Below are 16,757 nucleotides of genomic sequence, written 5' to 3' on the forward strand. Positions count from 1 at the left end.
GTCTAGTCTTTTTTACGTCTACGCACTTGTTTTGAAATATAGTTTCTGCTTATGAATATAACAAAAATACTTTTTTCTGATTAAAAAATTAGTTTGATTACAAAAGAAATATTCTCATGATTTTAGCAATGAGAGGAAATGTAGTGATTATTTTAATGTTCCTATTAAATATGTTTATACATTTGTTTTTTTGCTTACTCTTTCTTTTAGACACTGTCTCTTTGGTTTTAAATTAGTTTATGAGTTAGAATTGCAAAGTCCTTAATGACCATCCTAATAGACAGTTTGGACATAGACTATCGGGTGCTTGAGAGAACGAGGCCAACCTTGTGGTATGTGATGTGTAGACCAAGGTGCCTGCATGTCTGACAACCATCTTACACCTTAAACTGCGAGCCCTGCTCAGCCTTTCTGTGGGCACCTCAGATTCCAGCTTCTCTGTGATTAAGGCATCTTTTCTATATAATGAGTTTTGCTTACACTCCAAGCAATATAAGATCAAGAATTATATTTTTTACACCTCACATTAGTTGATTGTGTAGCTAGAAATATATAGTATTGAGGAGTGTAATGTTTTCCATAAAGGCACAATTTTGGTACTGGGTGAATGGCACAGCATACACAAAAAAAGTACACATATGGTAATGAAACACAAGTTAAGCTGCCTGCAGCAACAAACGCCAAACTCATGAGATAGGTGCTGGTATAAAAGGGAAGAGTTTTATTCAGGTGGCATGACCTGGAGAATGGTAGGCTCCCTTCTCAAAAACCATCTTCCTTTCCTGCTCAAGCCTGTAGTTCTTACAGGGATAGGGAGGGGAGGGCGTTTTTCTGTCTAATTATTGTGCTAGCTTTTGGTGTGGTTGGGCCCTATCTATTATATTAATCTTTTTAGCTTTTTGCATGCTCAGTGTAAGAACCTCTCCCTGTGCCTTTTAGGAGAGACTCCCCTGTGCTCCCTGGCTATGATAAATATCCCCTTCAAAACTCTGGACCCGTATAACCTTACAAGGGTAATAGATAAAAGTCTTATCTTCTGTAGTTTCTTCCTGCTGTCAAAGGATGTAGTCTTGCCGAAATCGGTTTGGCTCAGTGAATAGAGCATTGGTCTGCGGACTGAAGGGTTCCCAGGTTCGATTCCAGTCAAGGGCATGTACCTTGGTTGTGGGCACATCCCCAGTGGGGGGGGTGCAGGAGGCAGCTAATTGATGATTTTCTCTCATCTGTTTTGGGTGCATATCTGACAAGCTTGGATAATCTTCTGAATGCCCTTTGTAAATGAGGGCCCTTCAAATGATGTCTAATGAGGTCCATTAAAGCATCCCTTCCACAGCAGGTCCCTTCATGTAGATGTTTGAGGATGAGATATACTAGAACTTTAGGGAGTAAGGTTATACCATGAGTGTTGATCTTCCATATAGAATTAGGGTCAGTGTTAAGAGTATCCCTATTCACTGGCCCATTTCTCATCTTATTCTGTGTAATGTGGTTTGAATTCTGACAAATCCAGTTGGGGACTTAAAGTCCCAAGAAGTGTCAGTCTTGGGTGGCTTGTCTTACTGTTTTATTGGCAGTTTGGTTCCCTGGCTTGTTTTGGAACTGTTCTGGTGTCCTGGGTAATATATTATGGCAACTTGATTTGGTAGATTCACTGCCTCTAGCAACCTTTAAATCTCTTGCATGTTTGATGTCCTTATTCCCCAAAGTTAAGAGCCCTCTTTCTTTTTATATAGGGCCATGGTCATGGACTACCATGAAGTGGGTGTATATGTTAACATTCTTTCCCTGTGATAAATCTAAGACTCTGGTGAGGCTATCAGTACAGCCTTTTGTGCTGAAGTTCCTACAGCAAGGACGTGGGCTCCTATTACCTTGTATATGGTGACTACCACACACACGGTTTATCATTGCCATCCTCCATGAATCTGCTCCCATCTGTAAATAATTCCCAGTCAAATTCTGTCAGCAGTTGATCCAATAGATCTACTAGGGTTCTGTCAGCCCAAACGACTGGATTGACCTGATCAAAGATCTTGGGTGGGAGGAGTTCACCTATGTGTAAATCAGGAGCACCTGGGGCTGCAGAGCACATTCCTGCAGGATTCTTAAACATAACTGCTATTTCTCAGGAAAAAGTTATTTGTGCATGCAGTTTACAAAGGAAATCTTGACCCAATGATGGAATGGGCAGTCTGGATGTAGAGAAAATTATGCATAAGTTTTTTATCTCCAAGCAGTTATTCTAGATGTTGAAGGAATGCCTGTTTTTGTAATTGTCTGATAACTCCAGTTACCATTGCCACAGCTGAACTTTTTTCTGTTAGTTTATTTTTTTAATTTAAATTCTTTATTACTGAAAGTATTACATATGTCTCCTTTTTTCTGCCATTGACCTCTCCCCAGCTGACCTCACCCCCCTATTGTCTATGTCCTTTGGTTATGCTTATATGCACTATCAGTTACTTTTGTATTTAGCACTGAATATGTAGCTTCCATATCTACAAGGAAGTCAATTAGCCTGTTCCCCACTATTTGTTGTACCCCAGGCTCCTGTGGGGAAATATTAATAGGTTGGGAGGTGTCTAGGGGAACCTTTGGACCTCCAGATTCTTCATTCTTCCTAACCCTTCTAGGTGAGGGTTTCCATTACTTTTATTTTTGAGTTCTGGGTAGTCCTCTCTTATGGCCCTCCTCTTTGCAATAGGCACATTCATTGGTGCCTAGTGGGTCTTTCCCTTTTCCTCTCAAATCCCCCCTTTTCTGGTTTCCTGCACTGTTTCTAGGAAAATGGTAGCCTTATTTAATTTCTTTGTTTCCTGGGCATGGTGAACTTTAAAGGCTATGTCCACCAGCTAGGAGGGATTAATTCCTAACACCCAGTCTAAACAGTGGAGCCTGTTTCTGATATCTGTTCAAATCAGCATGTTTGCAATAGGTCCGATAGAATGTATATATGCATAGCGCAAGCACACTCAATAGTAGGGAAAACTTGGGCTGGGGTGGGGACTGGGTAGAGGAGCACAAAGGTGGAGGGGGGAATATGGGTGATATCTATACTAGTGTCAACAATAAATTATTTTTAAAATAGTGTAAAAAAATAGGTCTGGTAAGTCCTTTCTAAAAACTCAGAAGGGCCTTGGCCAACTTGGCTTAGTGGTTAGAGTGGTTATTTTTTGTACACCAGAGGGTCTCAAGTCTCAGTCAAGAGCATGTACCTGGGTTGCATGTCTGATCTCTGCCCCAATGGAGTGCTGTGTGAGGCAAAACTTTTACTACCTAAATTTTAGTTTCTTTTGCTAGTCTTTTGAGCTATAAATTTAGGTTTTTTGTGGTTTTTTTTTTAATATATATTTTATTGATTTTTTACAGAGAGGAAGAGAGAGGGATAGAGAGTTAGAAACATCGATGTGAGAGAAACACCGGTCAGCTGCCTCTTGCACACCCCCTACTGGGGATGTGCCCGCAACCAAGGTACATGCCCTTAACCGGAATTGAATCCAGGACCTTTCAGTCCGCAGGCCGATGCTCCATCCACTGAGCCAAACCAGTTTCGGCAGGTGTTTTTGGTTTTTTTTTATCTTTATTGTTGAAAGTATTACATATGTACCCTTTTTTCCTCCATTGACCCTTTCTAGCCCAATCCCACCCCCCATTCCAGGCCTTCACATCCTATTGTCTATGTCCATGGGTTATGCATATATGCATACAAATTTTTTGATTGATCTTCTACCACCCAACCACCCTTTTCCTTCTTCCCTATGAGGATCAGCAGTCTATTGCTTCAAGGTCTCTGGATCTATTTTGTTCATCAGTTTATTTTGTTCATTAGATTCCAATTATGAGTGACAGGCTTATTTTTCACTTAGCATGGGTTCAAGTCCCAATCAAGGTCCTTCCATAGTATTGCAAATGATATGAGTTCTCTTTTTTTTGGCCGCATAATTTTCCATTGTGTAAATGTACCATGGGTTTTTGTTTTTGTTTTGTGTTTTGTGTGTGTGTGTGTGTGTGTGTGTGTGTGTGTGTGTGTGTGTTGTGTGTTTTTTGTGAGTGTGTGTGTGTGTGTGTGTGTGTATGTGTGTTTTATTTTTATCATTTATCTGCTAATGGGCACTTGGGCGGTTTCCAGATCTTAGCTATGGTAAATTGGGCTGCTATGAATTTAGAGGTGCATGCATTCTTTCTGATTGGTGTTTCTGGTTTCTTAGGCTATATTCCTAGAAGTGGGATCATTGGGTCAAATGGAAGTTCCATTTTTAATTTTTTGAGGAAATTTCACACTGTTCTCCACAGTGGTTGCACCAGTCTGCATTCCCACCAGCAGTGCATGAGGGCTCCCTTTTCTCCACATCTTCTCCAACAGTTGTCATTTGTTGATGGTAGCCATTCTGAAAGGTGTGAGATGATAACTCATTGTTATTTTGCTTTGCATCTCTCTGATGATCAGTGATTTTGAGCATTTTTAAACGTCTCTTGGACATCTGTATGACCATTTTGGAGAATCGTCTATTTAGGTCCTTTGCCCATTTTTAGTTGGATTGTTTGTTTTCCTTTTGTTAAATTGTAGGAGTTCCTTATATATTTTAGATATTAACCCTTTACCAGATGTATCATTGCCAAATATGTTCTCACATAAAATGACACCCTTCGCCAGGACAGGTTTGACTCAGTGGATAGAACGTCGGCCTGCAGACTGAAAGGTCCCGGATTCGATTCCGGTCAAGGGCATGTACCTTGGTTGCGGGCACATCCCCAGTGGGGAGTGTGCAAGAGGCAGCTGGTCGATGTTTCTCTCTAATCGACGTTTCTAACTCTCTGTCCCTCTCAATTCCTCTCTGTGTAAAATCAATAAAATATATTTAAAATAAAATAAAATGACACCCTTCACATTTTATTGATGATTTCTTTTGCTGTGCAGAAGCTTTTAATTTTTATGTATTTCCATTTCTTTATTTTCTCCTTAGTTTCCATTGCCCTAAGAGATGTATCTATAAACATGCTGCTACAAGAAATATCTGAGATTTTGCTGCATATGCTTTCTTTTAGGATTTTTATGGTTTCCTGACTTACATTTAGGTCTTTGATCGACTTTGAGTTTATTCTTGTGTATGATGTAAATTGATGGTCTAATTTCATTTTTTCACATGTATCTGTCCAATTTTCCCAACACCATTTATTGAAGAGACTGTCTTGATTCTATTGTATGTTCTTGCCTCCTGTGTCAAATATTAATGGAGCATAATGGCTGGGGTCGATTTCTGGGCCCTCTGTTCTGTTCCATTGATCTATATGCCGTTTCATATGCCAGTACCAAGCTGTTTTGATTACGGTGGCTTTATAGTATAACTTGATATCTGGTATTGTGATTCTTCCAACATTGTTCTTCTTTCTCAAGATTGCTGAAGCTGCCGAAACTGGTTTGGCTCAGTGGTAGAGCGTCGGTCTGTGGACTGAAAGGTCCCAGGTTCGATTCCGGTCAAGGGCATGTACATTGGTTGTGGGCATATCCCCGGTAGGGGGTGTGCAAGAGGCAACTGGTCGATGTTTCTCTCTCATCGACGTTTCTAGCTCTCTATCTCTCTCCCTTCCTCTCTGTAAAAAATCAAATATATATATATATATTACAAAAAAAAAAAAAAAGATTGCTGAAGCTATTCATGGTCTTTTTTTGGTTCCATATAAATTTTTGGAGTCTTTGTTTTGGATCTCTATAATATGCTGTTGGTATTTTAATAGGAATTGCATTCAATCTCTAGATTTCTTTGGGTGGTATGTATATTTTAATGATGTTCATTATACCAATCCATGAACACAATATATTCTTCCACTTGTTTATATCGTCTTCTGTCTCTTTTTTCAACATCCTGTAGTTTCCAAGTACAAGTCTTTTGCCTCCTTGGTTAAATTTACTCCTAAGACTCTTACTTTTACCCTAGCTGGCTTGGCTCAGTGGATAGAGCATCAGCCTGCAGACTGAAGGGTCCCAGGTTTGATTTCAGCCACATGCCAGGGTTGCGGGCTCGATCTCCAGTGGGGAGTGTGCAAGAGGCAGTCAGTCAGTGATTCTCTCTCATCATTGATGTTTCTATATCTCTCTCCTTCTCTCTTACTCTCTGAAATCAATAAAGAAATTTTTTTTAAAAAAAAAAATCTTTTTTTGTTGCAGTGTAATGGGAATGGGTTTTTAGTTTCTCTTTGAGAATTCATTATTGGTATTTTAAAAAGCCATACATAGCCGAAACCTGTTTGGCTCAGTGGTAGAGCGTCGGTCTGCAGACTGAGGGATCCCAGGTTCGATTCCGGTCAAGGGCATGTACATTGGTTGCGGGCACATCCCCAGTAGGGGGTGAGCAAGAGACAGCTGGTTGATGTTTCTCTCTCACCGACATTTCTAGCTCTCTATCTCTCTCCCTTCCTCCTCTCTATAAAATATCAATAAAATATTTTTTTTTCAAAGCCATACATTGCCAAATTCATTTTTTAAATCTAGGTGGAGTCTTTGGGTTTTTTATGTACAATACCATGTCATCTGCAACTAATGAGAGTTTCACTTCCTCCTTTCCAACTTGGGTGCCTTTTAGTTCTTGTCTAATCGCTGGGCTAGGACTTCCAGTACTATCTATACTACTAAAATGGTAATATGCTAATTAGACCAGGTGACCAGACATCTTCTAGATGTCCGACTTATTTCCTTTTAGCAGGCAACCAGGCCAGCAGGAGTGTATTTGAGGGGCATCCAGGCAGGCTGGCAGGGGGGCAATTGGGGTCATCCAGGCCAGCAGGGAGGCAGTTGGGGGGCAATTGGGGAGTAACCAGGCCAGCTGAGGGGGCAGTTGAGAGGCAGCCAGGCAGGGGGCAGTTGGGGGGTGGCCAGGCCAGCAGAAGGGCAGTTGGGGGAAAATCTGTCAGGTGGGCAGTTGGGAGGCAACCAGACTGGCAGAGGGACAGTTGGCAGGCAACCAGGCCGCAGGGGGGACAGTTGCAGGGTGACCAGGCCAGCAGGGGGCAATTGGGGAGCAACAAGGCAGAGGGGAAGTTGGGGGGGTCGCCAGGCCAGCTGGGAGGCAGTTGGGCACCCAGGAAGGGGGGCAGTTGGGGGGTGGCCAGTCCAGCAGGGGGGCAGTTGGGGGATGACCAGGCTGGCGGGGGGGCAATTGGGGGGTGGCCAGTCCAGCAGGGGGGCAGTTGGGGGATGACCAGGCTGGCGGGGGGGCAATTGGGGGGCAACCAGGAGGCAGGCAGCGAGTAATTAGGAGCCAGCAGTCCCAGATTGCGAGAGGAATGTCTGCCAGTTTAGGCCCAATCCTGCAGGGGTCCCTGATTGGTGAGGGTGCAGGCCAGACTGAGGGAACCCCCCACGCATGAATTTCATGTGCCAGACCTCTAGTCCTTTATAATAAAAGCCCAGCGACTGAATGGTGCAATGACCAGTTGACCAATCGCTATGATGCGTACTGACCACTAGAAGGCAGACACTCAATGCAGGAGCTGCCCCCTGGTGGTCAGCACACTCCCCCAGTGGGAGCACCACTCAGCCAAAACCCAGGCTCACAGCTGGGGAGCGCAGCGGCAGAGGCGGGAGTCTCTCCGGCCTCTGTGGCAGTGGTAAGGAGCAGCGAGCAGGCAGGCAGTAAAGAGTGAGAGGTCCCAGACTACAAGAGGGATGTCAACTGCCAGCTTAGTCAGACATGCCTCAGCTGGCAGGCAGACATTCCTCAAGGAGTCCCTCACTGTGAGAGGGATATCCGACTGCCGGCTTAGACCCAATCCCAAAAGGGTCCCAGACTGTAAGAGGGCACAGGCTGGGCTAAGGGATACCAACCCCAGTGCCCAAATTTTATGCACCAGGCCTCTAGTGGTGAAAGTTGACATTCCTGTCTTGTCCCTGTTCTTAGGAAAAATGGTTTGAGTTTTTGCCCATTGAGTATGATATAGGCTGTAGGTTTATTATATGGCCTTTATCATATAGAGATGTGCTCCCTCTATTCCCACTTAGCTATAAATATTTATCAAAAAAGTGTGTTGGGAAGATGGCAGCATAGATAAACACCTAAACTTGCTGCCATGCACAACCATATCAGAACTACAAGTAAAAGACAAAATGAATATCATCGAGTACCTTGCAAAGGCTGGCAGAGTGGAAATTCTACAACTAGAAGGAAAAAAAAAAGCACATTGAGTCTGGTAGGAGGTATGGAAGTATGGAGGCACAGAGGCATGTGCAAAAGGAGCTGGCAACTGGGTACACTGTTGTCTTTAAATTTGGAGGGAGATACAAGCTCCCAACTGCTCTGAACTCCAGTTTCAGACCAGACTCTGGGGACCCAGACTCATACTGAGCAAAACTGGACTGTCTGGCATCGAGCAGGAATGCAAAGGCGGCTTTGTCTCAGAGGTGCTTGCAGCAATCATTGTTCCTCCATGGTGCTGAGGATCACAGAGACCTAGAGGCCTCTTCAGGTTAGGACTGACAGTCCATGATTGCTGTTTGCTCCACCCTGGTGATTCCCTGAGAATCAACCCCACCCAACTGTGCACAGAGGCTTTTGCATATTTATGGCCTGGCCTTTTGCAATCTAAAATTACCAAACTGCAACTAAATCAGAGAGTCCCAGAGCTTCCAAAAGAAGGCCCAAGGCTCCACAGCAGCTTGCATTGCTTCACAGCTGGGCCTCATCTGGGCACCTCCAAACCCTAAACAAAGAGGAGGAATCTGCAGATCTCTCTGTAGCTCCTGCTGGGTGGCTTCAGGCAGTGCTGACTTTGCATCTCCTTGGAGACCCAAGAACCAGTGTACTCAGTGGTCAGAGTGAGACTGTCCAGATTACAACTCAACATCAGACAGTGCACACAAAGGGGTACACCATGACTGTCCACCTCAGGTAACTGGGAAGGCTGAGCCTCTGGGCTCTATAGGACACCAAGCACACAAAGCCAAGGCGGGGGGGGGGGGGGGGGGGGGGAGGAACAATTGTAATCTAAACAATAATGATTTATTAAAAATATATATTATATATATATAATATAAATATATTGTAAATATATTATAAATGTATATTTTTATATATTATAAATATATATAAATATATATGTGTGTGTGTGTGTATGTATATATATATCACTTAATCAGAGGGGGGGGGGGAATGAGGGACATGTAATTCTTTTAAGAATTAAGGGCCGAAACCGGTTTGGCTCAATGGATAGAGCGTCGGCTTGGGAACTGAAGGGTCCTGGGTTCGATTCCGATCAAGGGCATGTACCTTGGTTGCGGGCATATCCCCAGTGGGGGGTATGAAAGAGGCAGCTGATCAATGACTCTCTCTCATCGATGTTTCTAACTCTCTATCTCTCTCCCTTCTTCTCTGTACAAAATCAATAAACTATATATTTTTTAAAATAATCCTTAATTATGCATGCAACCAAGGTACTTGCCCTTGACCGGAATCGAACCCGGGACCCTTCAGTCCCCAAGCCGATGCTCTATCCATTGAGCCAAACTGGTCTCGGCAGAATTAAGGATTATTTTAAAAAGAAAGAGCCCTAACCCAGTGTTTTCCAAACTTTTGACATATGTGTACCCCTTCTATAATTTTTATAACGCTGAGTACCCCTCATACTCATGAGAACATAGAATTAGGCGCAGCTAAGCACGATGCAGTGCATATCCCCACCAAACTCTTCCCGTACCCCTGGGGGTACGCGTATCACACTTTGGAAAACACTGCACCAGTTTGGCTCGGTGGATAGAGCATTGGCCTGCGAACTCAAGGGTCCCAGGTTTGATTCAAGGGCAAGTACCTTGGTTGTGGGCACATACCCAGTGGGGAGTGTGCAGGAAGTAGCTGATCAATGTTTCTCTCTCATCAACGTTTCTAACTCTCTAGCCCTCTCCTTTCCTCTCTGTAAAAAAAATCAATAAAATATTTTTTTTTAAAGAAAGAAAAAACTCTTACCATTTGCAAAGATGGACTTAGAGAGCATTATGCTAAGCTAAATAAGCCTTTCAGAGAAAGATAAGTATCACATGATCTTACACATATGTGGAATCTAATGAAAAACATAAACTGATGAATAAAAATAGACCCAGAAACACAGAAACATTAAACAGACTGTCAAACCTCAGCAGGAAGACCGGGGTTGGAGAGAGAAAGAGAGAAAAAATAACGCTGCTAGAAGTGGTTTTGCCATGTACACAAGTCTTGTATTGTGCGGTTTCAGGGCAGGGTCAACCATGTTAGTCAGGTTAATAGAGAGTATAGGTTTGCTGACTGCCTCACCTGCCAACTGGATAAGAAGAGAGCTCAACAAGGGAACAATGGTGCCTACCTTCACTATGATCCACAAGGAGAGCTGCCTTTACCTCTGCCCTGCAGCTCTTACTCTGAAGCTAGTTGATTAATTCCTCCCTATATGATGCTGGCACTTTATTAGCTTCGAGCAAGTGAGTCTGTGAGCAAGCAAGTCCATGTGTTGGCCCCTCAAGAGAAATGCCTAGGACTCCAGCAATCTTCCATCTCATTCAGATGTAATTCTCACTTTTTCACAGTCCGATGGTATGAGGAATCCTCTTTCTGGCACTGGAGCTCTGTGCTAGGGAGCCTGGAATGGGACTGGAACCCCTTGCTCCTCAGAACAGGCCTTAACAGCCAACATATCCCCTCCAATTTTTTATTGATTGACTTTATTTTTTTAATATATTTTATTGATTTTACACAGAGAAGAATTGAGAGGGATAAAGAGTTAGAAACGTCGATGAGAGAGAGACATCGACCAGCTGCCTCTTGCACACCCCCTACTGGGGATGTGCCTGCAACCAAGGTTCATGCCCTTGACCAGAATCAAACCCGGGACCTTCCAGTCCACAGGCCAATGCTCTATCCACTGAGCCAAACAGGTCTTGGCTATTTATTGATTGACTTTAAAGAGAGAGAGGAAGTGAGAGAGATTTGTTGTCCACTTATTTATGCATTTATTGATTGAATATTGCTTTATTTATTTATTTTTTTTTGCAGAAACTAAACCACATATATGTTATTTTCAAAACTTGAATGTCAAGAGCAAAACTCTGGCTATTAAGTAATAACAACAATGCCAATGCAAAACAATAAAATGAGAAATCAGAATTATGGGCATATTAATATTTTTAGCTACTAAATGAGTCTCTTTTGTTGCTGGTGTACATTTACTCAGAGTCCTTGGACTTGAGTAAGACTTTGCAGAAGACTGGAAGCTAACAGATGCTAGCATGAGCAGGAACATGATTAAAGAAGTAGCTTCCATTTCAGTCTTTAATTTCTTCAGATGTCTCCATGTTGGCACCTCAGTCCCTTGCGTAGCTTTCAGTTTTCTTCTCCCACTTCGCTGTTGTCTGGGCAACTCTCAGTCCTTTTGGGTGAAGGGACACATGAGCTTCTCTGAGTCCATTGTGATGACGGACCTAACACTCTGGTACCCGAATTGGCTGCATTGCTCCTTCTTTCCTTTCATTTTGAATCCAGGGTTCGACCCCACAACACTCCGGGCCTGGCTGCTCTGGGCCTGGATGCTGCTGCTCTGAGCCTGGCTGCCCTGGGTCTAGCTGCTGCTCTGGGCCTGGCTGCTTCGGTCCTGGCTGCTCCGGGCCTGGCTGCTCCAGGCCTGGCTGCTATGGGCCCGGCTGCAGCTGCTCCGGGCCCGGCTGCTCAAGGCCTGGCTGCTCCGGGCCTGGCTACTCTAAGCCTGGCTGCTGCTGATCCAGGCCTGGCTGCTGCTGATCCAGGCCTGGCTGCTCCAGGCCTGGCCTCTCTAAGCCTGGCTGCTGCTGGTCCGGTCCTGGCTGCTCTGGACCTAGCTGCTGCTGGTCCGGGCCTGGCTGCTCTGGGCCTGGCTGCTCTGGGCCTGGCTGCTGCTGCTCCGGGCCTGGCTGCTCCAATCCTGGCTGCTCTGATCCTGGCTGCTGCTGCTCCGGGCCTGGCTGCTCCGATCCTGGCTGCTGCTGCTCCGGGCCTGGCTGCTCTGGGCCTGGCTGCTGCTGCTTTGGGCCTGGTTGCTCCAGACCTGGCTGCTCTGGGGCTGGCTGCTGATGCTCCGGACCTGGATGCTCCGGGCCTGGCTGCTGCTGCTCCAGGCCTGGCCGCTCCGGACCCGCCACTCCTCCATTTCTCCAGCTGGTCACATTCCAAGAGCCCCATCGGTCCCTCATCACTCCCACCACCATGTCAATTGACCATCAACTACCCAGCACCTCCCTCCCGTGGCCCTGAACGATAGATGTCCTTCATATCAGCTTCAATTTTTAAATTGTTGTAGGAGCAGCAGACCAGCCATCCACCCACGCCAACATCTTGGCCTCTCCTCCAATCAGTACTCTCGTTTGTGATCTATTTCCTTGTCTCAGCATTTTCGCAGCTTCCCTGAGTTAGTAGCCTTAAAAGTCTCTGTGTTCTGCTTGAATGGGACAGGGTTACAGGGTGGAGCCTACAGACTTGGCTTCCGTCAGCCCCGCCCTCTGTGGCTCCTGAGTCTCAGTTTTCCTCAGGGACCTTCAGTACTCATTGCAAGCACCTCTGAGAGTGAGGTGCCCTTGAGTTTCACCTTCTACCAGTCTAGTCTCTCCCCCAATGAGCCTGGAACTGGGGTTCAGTTCAGTTGGAAGTGGGATTGGAAGTGGGGTTAAGAGTAGACCGGAGCTTTTGTCTCCTTCCCGCCAGGGCAATCCCTTGGCACAGCCAACCACCCGTTCTCTGCGTGCAATGTACGCGTCTCCGGGACCACCTTTCACTGCTCCCCCGGGGTCCCGCCTTACAACCCAAGCTCCCTCTGTATGAGCCTGGGTCCCCGGGGTCTGGCCTAGAACTGGGGTTCAGAGCAGTCGGAAGTGGGGCTCAGCACAGTCCAGAGCTTTTGTCTCCTTCCCACTAGGGCAATCTAGCAGTAGAGTCAACAGTCAGTCCTCTGCACGCAATGTGCTCGCCTCTGGGGACTCTGCCTTTTGCCGCTCCCCTGGGATTCTATCTCACAGCCCCGGCTCCCTGTTTGAGCCTGGGTCCCCAGGATCTGGCCTAGAACTGGGGTTCAGTGCTGTCGGGTCTGGGGTTCGGCACAATCCAGAGCTTTTATCTCCTTCCCACTAGGGAATGCCAGTCAGGCCCTCAGCCTCCCCCTCCTCTCCACGCACAGCGTGTCTCCGTACCTTAGGCTTTTACAGCTCCTCTGATTTTCCTTCTGGTTTTCTCTTTCCTTCTCGTTGTAGAATTTCCAGTCAGTCGACTTTCCTGTAGCTCTGGGTAATGTCCATTTTATATTTTAGTTGTATTTTATTGAAATTGTTGTGTGCGGCTGTGGTTAGGTGTTTACCTTTGCAGCCATCTTGGATCCTCTCAGATTATTGCTTTATTTAAAAACTAGTTTAAAAATACGTTTTTACTAACTTTTTTAGAGAGAGGAGAAGGGAGAGGAATAGAGAGATGGAAACATCTATTGGCTGCCTCCTGCACACCCCCTACAAGGGATTGAGCCCATTAGCTGGCATATGCCTTGACATGGGAATCGCACAGGAGACCTCGTGGTTCATTAGTCAATATTAAACCAGTGAGCCACATTGGCTAGGCTATTGGTTAATTCTTGTATGTGCCCTGACCAAGAATCAAACCTGCAACCTTCACATATTGAGACAATGCTCTAACCAACTGAACTACCTGGCCAGGACCTCCCCTCCAATTCTTATTGCCACACCCTGGGTGTGGAATCAGACCTGTTCTACTTTTCTGCCCTTCCTACCAATCTCATATGTCTTCTTTATATCCTTAGTTATTGGCCTTTGGTGCAGCTAGCTTTCAGGTATTCTCAATGATGGTTTTATATAATTTAGTTGTAATTTTGATGTGGTCATCTTGACCTGAAGTCACGGGTTACAAAATTAATATACAAAACTGAGAACACTTCATTTTTTTAATTTATTTTTTATTAAATTATTATTTTTGTACATATGCCAATGCCCCCCTCCCGTACATACCCTTCCTCCCCAGAGTTTTGTGTCCATTGGTTGTACTTATATGCATGTATACAAGTCCTTCAGTTGATCGTTTATCTCCCCCAGATCTCCCCAACCTCCCCGCTGTAATTGGACAGTCTGCTTGTTGATTTACTGTCTCTATATCTATCTTTTGGTTCTTCAAAAACTGAGAACACTTCTATACATTAACAAATTTTCTGAAAACAATAAAGAAATTGATCTTTTTTTTACAATAGTATTAAAATAATAAAATACTTAGGAATAAATTTAACTGAGGATGCAAAAGATCTGTACTCTGAAAACTGCCAGACATTTATGAAAGAAATTTTTAAAAAGACACAAAGAAATGGAAAAGGTATACCAATGTCATGGATTTGAAGAATTAATATTGTTAAAAGGTCAATACTACCAAAAGATAACTATAGAGTCAATGCAATCCTTACCAATTCCAATGTCATTCTTTCATATGAAACCACAAAAGGCCCTAAAACAATCCTGAGAAAGGAGAACAAAGTAGGAGGCATCACACTTCACAATTTCAATCTATAGTATAATGCTATAGGAGTCAAAACAGTATAGAACTGCTATAAAACAGACAAATACACCAATGAAACAGAATTGAGATATCAAGAAAAACCAAGATGGTGGCGTAGGTAAACAACTAATCCCCCTCAAAAAACAATTTAAAAACTACAACTAAAAGATAAAACGTCTATCACCCAGAACCCCGGGAAGGCTGGCTGAAAGAAAGGAGCACAAGCGCTAAAAAGCTGCAAAGCCTAGGTACGGCGGTGCACGAACCGGGGTGGTGGCGGGTGACTGGGCACGCTGCTTTTTTTCAATCTAAAGGGAAACAAGCTCCCGATCACTTTTAAATCCAGTTTCTGGGGTCATGCGGGGGACCCAGACGCCTACGGGGAGAAGCTGGTCTTCGGCCATGGGGTCCGAAAGTGAGGGTGACTTTTTTGCAGAGGTGCGTGCAGCAATCATTGTTAATTGCGCTGGAGCGAGGGGACTTGGAAACACTGAAAAAGGCAGAAACTGCTGAAGGTACCCATTGCTGTTTGCCACATCCCAGCCTAGTGATGTCCTGAGTCCCCGCCCTGAGGCCCCGTTCCACACAGTCTACAAACCCGCTCAGGCTCTACACAGCTGCTTTTGCATATAAATGGCCTGAATTGTGGCAGCTTAAGAAAATAAACTGCAGCTCCAGCTCCAAAACCTCCAAATCCCAAGCAAAGAGGAGAAAACTGTAGTTCTTGTGTTAGCTGCTGCTGGGTGGCCTCAGACAGTAGCTGTACTGCACTCTATTGGAGATCCAGAAACTAGTGTATCTAATGGTCGGTGTGAAATGACACCAGATTTAAACTACTCTCATAAAGGACAAATTCAAGAGACAGACTCAATGAGCATCAAAGCCTTATGGGAACAAGTCCTCCCCCATAAATGTGTCTCCAGCACAGCAATTCTTCCATTATAGACACAGGGGGTCCTCACAGCCAATTGGCCTGGAGGTCAATTCCTCCCAGTGACACCAACAACAATCCAGACTTAACTACAACATGGTTATACACACAGTCCACAAAGGGGTGCACCAAGAGTGTCCACATCAGGTAACTGGTAGGCTGACCCATTAATCATATAGGACACCCAGGCCCACAAAGCTGCCCTACCTACTCAGGGAAGCAGTGGAAATGCTGAGAAAAGGAAGGAGATCTCAAACAAAAGAAATCGAGGAGAACAAAAGCCTGGATATAGAGTTTAAAACCACGGTTATAAGATTTTTAAAGAATTTCCTAGGCCCAGCCCAGCTGAGCCCGGAGCTCCTTGTCTGCTCCGCAAACCCCGGCCTGCCATGGCCCAGGAGCGTCCCGCCCGCGCCCTGGACCCCAAAGACGTCCGGCGGCTGCTGTGTTGCTCGCAGGAGGCCAAGAGGTCTGAGTACTGTCCCTACAGCCACTTCCCCACTGGGGCCGTCCTGCTCACCTGGGACGGGAAGGTCTTCTCCGGGTGCAACATAGAAACGCCTGCTACCCGCTGGGCATCTGTGCTGAGCGGACCGCTATCCAGAAGGCCATCTCAGAAGGATACAAGGATTTCAGGGCAATGGCTATTGCCAGTGACTTGCAAGATGATTTCATCTCATTGTGTGGGGCCTGCAGGCAAGTCATGAGAGAGTTTGGCTCCAGCTGGGCTGTCTACATGACCAAGCCAGATGGCACCTATGTTGTCAGGACAGTCCAGGAGCTGCTGCCTGCCTCCTTTGGGCCTGAGGACCTGCAGAAGATCCAGTGAAGGATGGAGAACGCCCACCGCCTGGGAGAGCCTGGCTTCCCACAATGCTTCAGGAGCCAGGCGAGGGGATGCCTCGTGAAGACCTTCTCACGGACCTGAGGCGCCTGCCGAATGGGCTTCGAGCCCACAGGACTGGGCAGAGATGACTTTTGTGAATGATCCTCCAGTCTTTGACTGAAGTGATAGAGGGTCTCACTCCAGCCTGGGTCATGGCTCCACCCTGTAGCCCACCTGCCACCCAGACCAGAGAAACCCATGCCTTCCCCTCCTTCCTGTGGGACAGGATTTCCTGACCAAGCAGCCAGCACTGCCGCGGCTGCGAGCTACGGGCTACGGGCTCGGAGGGAAGGCTACGCCATCCTACCAGGAAAAGAGGCCTGGGAAACCCACAGCGGAGGAGTCCATCAAGCAGCTGTGACGCCCCAATCGGCGCAAACACGTTGATTCAAGGGAGTTCTTCAACCACCCA

The 16,757-nt window shown here is 45.6% G+C and overlaps 1 protein-coding gene across 1 annotated transcript; it reads left to right on the top strand.

Moving 5' to 3' along the window:
• Positions 1 to 15,815: 15,815 nt before the first annotated feature.
• LOC311617330 (cytidine deaminase-like) lies at positions 15,816 to 16,557 on the top strand. The gene is given in 2 exon segments (XM_084873773.1): positions 15,816 to 16,011; positions 16,014 to 16,557. Coding segments are annotated over 2 exon segments (438 nt in total). The 5' UTR covers positions 15,816 to 15,848; the 3' UTR covers positions 16,289 to 16,557.
• The last annotated feature ends 200 nt before the right edge of the window (positions 16,558 to 16,757 follow it).

This window comes from Pipistrellus hanaki (assembly GCF_964339955.1).
Source record: "Pipistrellus hanaki genome assembly, chromosome: 2".
NCBI lineage: Eukaryota > Metazoa > Chordata > Mammalia > Chiroptera > Vespertilionidae > Pipistrellus > Pipistrellus hanaki.